This window comes from Hyperoodon ampullatus (assembly GCF_949752795.1).
Source record: "Hyperoodon ampullatus genome assembly, chromosome: 6".
Classification (NCBI taxonomy): Eukaryota; Metazoa; Chordata; class Mammalia; order Artiodactyla; family Ziphiidae; genus Hyperoodon; species Hyperoodon ampullatus.
The window spans coordinates 21,226,113-21,233,876 of record NC_136919.1 but is presented as its reverse complement, the minus strand read 5'-3'; the positions used below and the strand labels follow the sequence as shown (position 1 = coordinate 21,233,876).

The 7,764-nt window shown below is 49.0% G+C and overlaps 1 protein-coding gene across 3 annotated transcripts; it reads right to left on the bottom strand.

Moving 5' to 3' along the window:
- Window positions 1–636: 636 nt before the first annotated feature.
- On the bottom strand, window positions 637–7,533 carry PHF24 (PHD finger protein 24; the record flags this gene model as incomplete). 3 transcript variants are annotated; one of them, XM_079705877.1, is made up of 8 exons in its annotated part: window positions 637–733; window positions 1,061–1,156; window positions 1,476–1,636; window positions 1,982–2,187; window positions 2,484–2,562; window positions 6,326–6,511; window positions 7,156–7,374; window positions 7,486–7,533. In XM_079705877.1, the coding sequence occupies 8 exons, from the start codon at window positions 7,531–7,533 to the stop codon at window positions 637–639; spliced, it is 1,092 nt and encodes a 363-aa protein (XP_079562003.1). The 3 variants fall into 3 exon arrangements, with proteins under 3 accessions (XP_079562003.1, XP_079562002.1, XP_079562004.1); XM_079705876.1 differs by having other exon boundaries at window positions 7,156–7,533; XM_079705878.1 differs by lacking the exon at window positions 7,486–7,533 and having other exon boundaries at window positions 6,326–6,446; window positions 7,156–7,283.
- Between the last annotated feature and the right edge of the window lie 231 nt (window positions 7,534–7,764).

Genomic DNA, 7,764 nt, shown 5'->3' with positions numbered 1-7,764 from the left:
TAATAAGTGCAGTGGTGATTTTCAACCATTTCCCCACCCCACCTGAGGGACATAGCACACACCTACCAGAACAGTGGCTCACCACAGAAGGGATTTTCAGTGTGGGAAGAGGGAGCCTGTCAGCATCTCTAGGAGAGTATGTGAGTCTGATATGCCCCCTTATTAAGAATCACTTGGCCAGAGACTGATCTACTGTGAATAAGAACTGGCCAACAGAAGGGCTGAGCAGAGACCCCCTCGTTTATACCAAGGGCTTCACGAAAGAACTTTGGTCCTTCTTCAACCAAAAAGAACCAGGTCTCTGCAGGCATGGCCAGCTAGGCATGTGTGTATGTGTGCATGTGTGTGCACACATATACGTGTGCAGTGGCAGGTCCAGTCTATGGTGTGAGGGCAGGGGGTGGTCCAGGAGCAGATACTGCCACAGCTCCCAGGGCTTCTCCCTGTGGCAATGCATTTACTGTCTCTGTTGTGATGGGAATGGTGATTTCAGTGCCATAAAGCTTAGTGACAAACTGAGATGTGGCCAGTGCTCCATCCCCATAAGTCTCAGGACCAGAGGTTTGTGGAGGGAAGGGGGAAAGTAAAGGAGGGAGAGAACGCCACTGTCCCCAAACTGAGCTTTTCTGCTCCATGCTATCCTGGGGGTTTCAGGTGAATGGCTGCACTGTTGGGGCGAGCAGCCAAGATGTAGACGACATTCTCCTGCAGGAAGGTAGGCCAGTCCACAAATCTGGAGTGGAAGCAAAGAACAGGTTTGTGAGGCCGGTTGCTGAGCCCGGAGGCTCATGAGACCTGCTCCCAGTGGCAGCATGGCTTGAGGTGGGCAAAACTCAGGGAAGCCCTGGCTTGTGCGTGACATGGTGATGGCAGGCTGTGCTTCCAGGGTGACAGACCAGCTCACTGGCCCTATGGATCTGGGGTCAAATGTGTACTCTTGAAGTCTGGTTTCTGGGGTGGGCATTTGCTGTTTTGGGGTGATGGTGGGTAACACCCAATCTTACTTGTGTGTTTGTAGGGGTCAGGGGTGTAGACAGCCAGGTGAGGAGGTGTCACTCACCTGGACTCAGGCTCTGTGGGCAGAGGGGCCTTTTCCTGACTCTTGCTGCTGCTGCTCGCTGGGCTGCTGTCTGCTATGGGACCCACATGGCTGACGCTGTTGGGCACAAGGACATGTGGTTAGGAGTGGGCCACCGAAAGGTCCGGCCCCTTCCACATTCTGGTGAACCCAAAGCTCTGGATGTGCTTGTCCAGGCTTTTCTGACATGGGGCGACGGAGTTTGGAGTAGAGGCTGCTCTATGCCTTGGCCAGTAGGAGTCACTGTCCACTGTCTAATGCACAGGAGGATCTTCTGGCTGTTTGGAGAAACTGGCAGGAGAAACAGGGAGGTAGGCACCTTTCATACCAAGGGCCATTTGGCATGGAAAAAGGAGGAGGGTACGTGAGTGGGGGCAGGGATTGGTAGGGAGCGGACCTGACACTGCAGGAAGAAGCATCTGGGGGGCGTTTGCAGAACCAAGAGTGCTGGGCACGGCGGCACTCTGCCTCACTGATAGTGCTCCCGCTGCCCCGGGCCAGGAAAGTGGCCCGGGCTCGCTCCCGCTCCTTGACTGTCAGAAGCCTTAACAGAGAGTTCTGGGGAAGAAGAGATATATTAAGACCTGGAGGTGAAAATATTTTGTAAACTGTCAAGCCACAGAGAATCCTACCTCCATCATCACCTCTGCACCCTCCCTTTGAAGCAGCCCAGAGCGTTTCTGGTAACACCAACATTTGCAGTGGGGTCCAGCGCTAATCAATCTTCCTTGGGCAGTTTCCCCAGCCTAGGCACTGGACCACCTGTCACTGGATAGAACCTGAGCCCTTTCCTGGTACTGGTTCTTGCTCAGAGAGTACCCAGTGCTCCTCCAAGCTGCCTGGCATGTTTCCCTGGTCTCTCACCCAATATCCCATGGACGTTTACCCCCAGCTGTCCCTTACCTGGGGACGTAATTGCTGTAGAAGTAGGAGGGACTCATGGGACAAGAAATCAGGCCACTCTATGTGTCCTCGGTGTTCAGGGTCCAGGGCTGCAAACTGGCGGGCTGCCTGCTCCTCTTGCTCCTCACTTAGAGCCCTGTCACTGTCCCCTCGCTTCGCTGTTTGGTGGCGGTAGCGCAGGAAATCATCCAGCGTCAGGGAGCAGTCTGTGGGGAGGCACCCCGTGCTAGCCATGCCCACCCTTTCCGCAGCCTCTGGAGTACCTGCACTCACCTCTAGGGTACCCTCCAGAGCCCCACCACCCACAGCTCTCATCCAGTCTTTGTCTCCATAGCCAGGATAACTCAGGCTGTGGCCAGTGGTGGGCCAACAGCTTGCGAACACGGTCCCATTTATACCCTTGCCCCACAAATTCCGGAATACTCCTTTCATGGTCCATCCTAGAAAGTATGAAGAAGAAATCTGCCTGGCTCTCTCCATTGGCAGTACCATCCAGCCTTACCGGGGATAACTTTACACTGCTGAAAGGTCTCTGTGAGGCTGTACATTTCTTCCTCAGTTAGCAGCAAGTTGAGGTTGTTCTGAAAAAGAGGAAGAGCTAAGTCAGTGGCCATGTTGGCCAGTAAGAAAGAAAGGCCAAGGATCAAGAAGGATGGAAATAGTATTCCAGCTGGAAGGCAATTATTGGATCATCTAATCCCAGCCTCTCATTCACAGTCAAGGAGCCTGAGGCCCCAGAAAGGGGAAAGGACTTTCTCAGAGCTGTCCAGCTCTGGGCAGGATCTTTCCCAGAATCCAGATATCCTGGCTCCAGCCCTGAGTCCCTTTTACTAAAATAGTGGTTTTTGAATTATTCTCTGAGATAGCTTAGGGGTTCCCTGGAGATGCCTTAGGAAGCTGTTGCAAGGGAGAAGGGGGCAAGTGGGCAGGGTTCTGAATCCCTAGCTCCAACAATCAGAGCAGCTCCATCTTTATCCATTTTATGTATCTGGCTTCTGTGTCAGGCTGTATTCAAAGAGTATTTTAGTTAAAAAAGTTTAATTCTAACTCCAGTTTCCATATTTCTAAAAATTGTTTAATCCTAAAGTTGTATCACTTTAACTCCAGAATGGTTTTGAAAGGGATGCCATCATGAAAAAGTTCCTAAAACCAAATGAATTTTTTTTGTGGTGCCAGGGAATCTTAATTCCAAAAGAGCACTGATATGTTATTTTGTTAGCATTAATTTACAGTCTTATAGTCTTTAAACTACCAAATATTCTTTATAGTAGATCATTTTCTCTCTAAAATACCAGTAAAGAACAGGAGCAGACATTTCATGACTATTCATTTGTGGATTTCATGAAGAACTCAAACCATTCTTTCAATAAACACTTTTTGAGCACCTAGTATATGCTCGGCACAATGGTGTATAACACTGTGAGATGTTTAGTATGGCTGGAATGTAGAGTGTGTGTGTGTGTGTGTGTGTGTGTGTGTGTGTGTGTCTTGGGAGAGGGTAGGGAGGGGATAAAAGATAAGGGAGGGGAGGTAGGCAGAAGCCTGACTGTGAAGTGCTTAAAATGCCCTTTACTGAGCCCCTCAAATTGGGCCTTTTTTTCTGAGGGCAAATGGGAGTCACGGAAGGGTTTTTAAGTGTGGAGTGCCATAGTCAGCTCTTTTTCTGCTGTGTGGAGAATGGATTAGATGGGCAAAGTCTGGAGGCATGGAGGGCAGTTAAGTAATTGTTGCAATAAAGAAAAGATAAGTGGCTAAACTAAGACATGAGAATGAAGAAAAGGGGAGAGATTTGAGAGAGATTAGGAGGTAGAGTCTATAGGACCTGCTGACTCACTGGACGTGAGGGGTGAGGGAGAGAAATGAGTTGGGATTGGTAACTGTGGGGTGGTGGTGGTATTACTATTCACAGAGACAAGGAAGGGAGAATGGGTTTGGGGAAGAAGATGAGTTCATTTGGGGGCATGTTGAGTGTGAAGTACCAGTGAGACATCAAGATGGATATAAGTCCAAGAGACAGGAAATTTAGGTCTGGACCCACAGATTTGGGAATGATTGGTATTTAGATGGTGGAATAGCCACCGAAGTGGATGAAGACCCAGAGAGAGAGAGAGTATAGTGGGAAGAGAACCCTGAGAAACACCAGCATTTAGGACTGGGACAAGAAACTAAGGGCACTTAGAAAGAATGGTCGGGACTTCCCTGGCGGTCCAGTGGTTAAGACTTTGTCTTCCATTGCAGGGGGTTGTGGGTTCCATCCCTGGTCGTGGAACTAAGACCCCACATGCCTCGTGGCCAAAAAACCAAAACATAAAAAAGAAGCAATATTGTAACAAATTTAATAAAGACTTTAAAAAATGGTCCACATCAAAAAAAAAAAATCTAAAAAGAAGAAAGAATGGTCAGAGAAGAACCTGGGAGGAGAATCAGTAGAGGGTACTGGAAGCCAAGAGAAGAGAGTTGTACAATGTAGGAGGTAATGTTAACAGTGGTTATACGAGTCAGATGGAATTTTATTGATTTTCTATTTTCTCTGGTTTCCGTATTTTGTGTAATAATTCTCACAAAAAATACTCATACCCTAAGAAAAGAGGGGGCAGTAAGGAAGTGCTAAATACATCAGAGAGATCAAGTAAAAGATTCCTGAGAAAAGGTCACCGGACTTGACAATTAGGTCACTGGCGACCTTAGAAGAGCTAATTCAGCAAAATGATGGATGCAGAAGCCGAGTTACAAGTGGTTGGGGAACCACAAGGAGATAATGAAGTCCTTTCAAGAAGCTTGGCTGTGAAGGGAAGGAAAGAAAAGGGAGGAGCTTGGAAGAAGTCTTTGTAAAAGGTCTGGTGGAGAGTGGTGGTAATGAAGGCGGGACTGTGACAGAAAGCCAGGAAGGGAGCCGTGTAATCCTGAGGGTTTAGGAAGGAGACACTCAGTCCTACATCAGCAGAACACTGCCAAGCAGAGTTGCTGTGAGTGAAAAGGCTAGCATTTGGAGGAGCGGTGACTAGAGAAGATTGCCTGTAGAGCAGGCTCTGGAGTGGCATATTCCAGCTGGGGAGAAGGTATTTAAGTGACTGGAAATAACTCTTCCATACTTCATTTTATGGACAAGCCATAGAGAAAGTGTTATTTGTTAGAAAGTGGCACATCTTTGCTTTCTTCTAGGCAGTAGGAAGAAGAGGTGATCAGCAGATACTCCTTACTCTGAAATCAGTGGATGAAGATATCTGCAGGGCAACAGATCAATAAAGCAAGACTTGAACTCTATTCAGGTGTGCTGAGAAATGGATATGAATCTGGCTTTTCTTAAAAAATTAATTTATTTAATTTTTGGCTGCACTGGGTCTTTGCTGCCACGCGCGGGCTTTCTCTAGTTGCGGCGAGCAGGGGCTACTCTTTGTTGCAGGGAACAGGCTTCTCATTGTGGTGGCTTCTCTTGTTGCAGAGCACAGGCTCTAGGCGCACGGGCTTCAGTAGTTGTGGCACATGGGCTTCAGTAGTTGTGGCTCGTGGGCTCTAGAGCGCAGGCTCAGTGGTTGTGGCGCACGGGCTTGGTTGCTCCGCGGCATGTGGGATCTTCCTGGACCAGGGCTCGAACCCGTCCACCCTGCATTGGCAGGCGGACTCCTAACCACTGCGCCACCAGGGAAGCCCCGAATCTGGCTTTTAATCTTTTCAAAATTTGGAAGGCATTTATGTATAATTTGCAAAGTTCTGAATCAACAGGACTTTGTTACTTAATTCACAAAATGATTGCTTCAGAGATGAAGAAAAACGCTCCTAAGAGTTAGGTAGAAGCCCAAGTGAGAATCTTAGGACTAAGATGTTTTCCTTGGATGGAATCCATCCCTATTGGAAGCAAGCCGGTTAGGATTTCAGGTTGGTTTTTCAGATGAATACAATGAATGACAACTATAGACTAACAGAGAGTAAGTACTGCTCCAAGCAGAATTAGTTGTGAATAATTAGGTCTCGTCCTACCCATTCAGTCCTCTAGCTCAGTGGTTCTCAACTGGCACGATTTCGTTCCCCCACGATACATTTGGTAGTATCTGGAGATATTTTGGGTTGTCACAACTGGGGGTGGGTGCTACTGGCGTCTAATGGGTAGAGGCTAGGGATGCTGCTAAACATCCTACGGTGCACACAGCCCACTCAACAAAGAATTATTGTGCCCCAAATGTCAATAGTACTGAGGTAAGGAAGGTCTGTCCTAACTCTAGTGACCCGAACCTGAATACTCTTCAGGTTACTGCCTAGAAACCAGTGTTCTAAGACTGGGCCTCCAGGAAATGTGCCAAATCCCTGGCAGTGCAGGAGCCCACCATCCCTGCAGTCTAGGCTCACACAGTAGTGGCAGCTCCAGCCTGTTTCCGTGTTTGCCGTCTCAGTCACCTCCGCGGCACTGTCTCCTTGGATGTAGCCCACGCGGTGCAGGCAGCCATCATGGAAGACCCTGGTGCAGACCCTGCACGGGAAGAGGCTCTCGGCTGTCCAGACCTCACAGACATCACACATCTCATCATTAACAACCTGGGGAAAGATGGCAGGAGTGTATAAGGATGTATAAACAGAGCAGCAAGATCCTAGGCCACCAAGCACAGTGCTACTTGCCTGGGGCTGAGTGACTCTGGAGCAACCTAAAGGAACAACTCCAACTGAAGCCAATGTTATGGCAATAGAGCTTTCTCTCTGGAAGACAAGAACCAGTAGGTTCTTCCAGCTGCTCAGGTCTCTGTGATCACGTTTCTGAGCAGGGATGCTACTAGCATTTTTGGAAATAATAATCTGTTGTGAGAGATTGTCCCAGGCATTGCAGGACCCTTATCATCCCTGTTTTTCTTGGCACCAAATACCAGGAGCAACTCCCAGTTTTGTGACCTTCCTGAACTCCCCCTACCCCCACCCCAAATTTCCAAATGCCTCCTACAGGGGACAGTATTATCCCTTAGGTGGGAGGGCTGCCATGGTATAATTCCTTATTACCCATTTCCTCAAGTCTTTCACTAAGACAAATCCAGTATGTAACATTTTTATTCTTGGGGAAGAAATTCAAAGACTCAGCTCCATCTTTCTGGTTTTGAGTCTCACTTCAACCATACCCAGGCCTCCCTGTCCTGCTCCCTGAATCCCAGAAGGTCTAAGACTGTGGGATTCTGCCCTTACTGGACACTCACAGGCTCTCTGGGCTCCAAGCGGATATCTGGAGGCTTGTCATCATCCAGCTTCCGGGTGGGGCGGATGAAGGCAGGGGGTGTGAAACGACTGGTCCTGTCAAACTCCTCCGGCTCCACTCCACGCCCATCCCGGAGCCTCTCCCAGGCGGCACGGTTGACACTGCTCTCTTCTTGGAGTGCTGGGGTGCTTGCCTCTGCTTCTTTCTCTTCCTGCACCTCCTGGACAGAGCCCTCTACCGTGCCACGGTGAGACCCCGAAAGTTCACCTGTGCGTCGGATGGAAGACCTGTCCCGCAGCCCATCCTTGAAGGCAGACACAGCCAGGCTCACCTTCTGCACCTGCTCCACTGTCTGCCGCTTGGACATCAACACCCCCATGGCTCTGTGGACAGAAAGCAGAGGGGCTCAGATTCAGCCAATGGCTGACCATATTAGGGCAATTCGTTTCAACCATTCACCTAAGTGGCAAGCTCTATTAAATAGCTTCTCCCTTTTCTGGAACTCAGTAGCATGGCGGGGTGGACAGAGCACTTGTTAAGGAGTCAGAAGACCTTGGTTCTCTTTCTGACTGGCCCTGTGACTTTGGTTTTCCTGTCTATAAAATGAGAG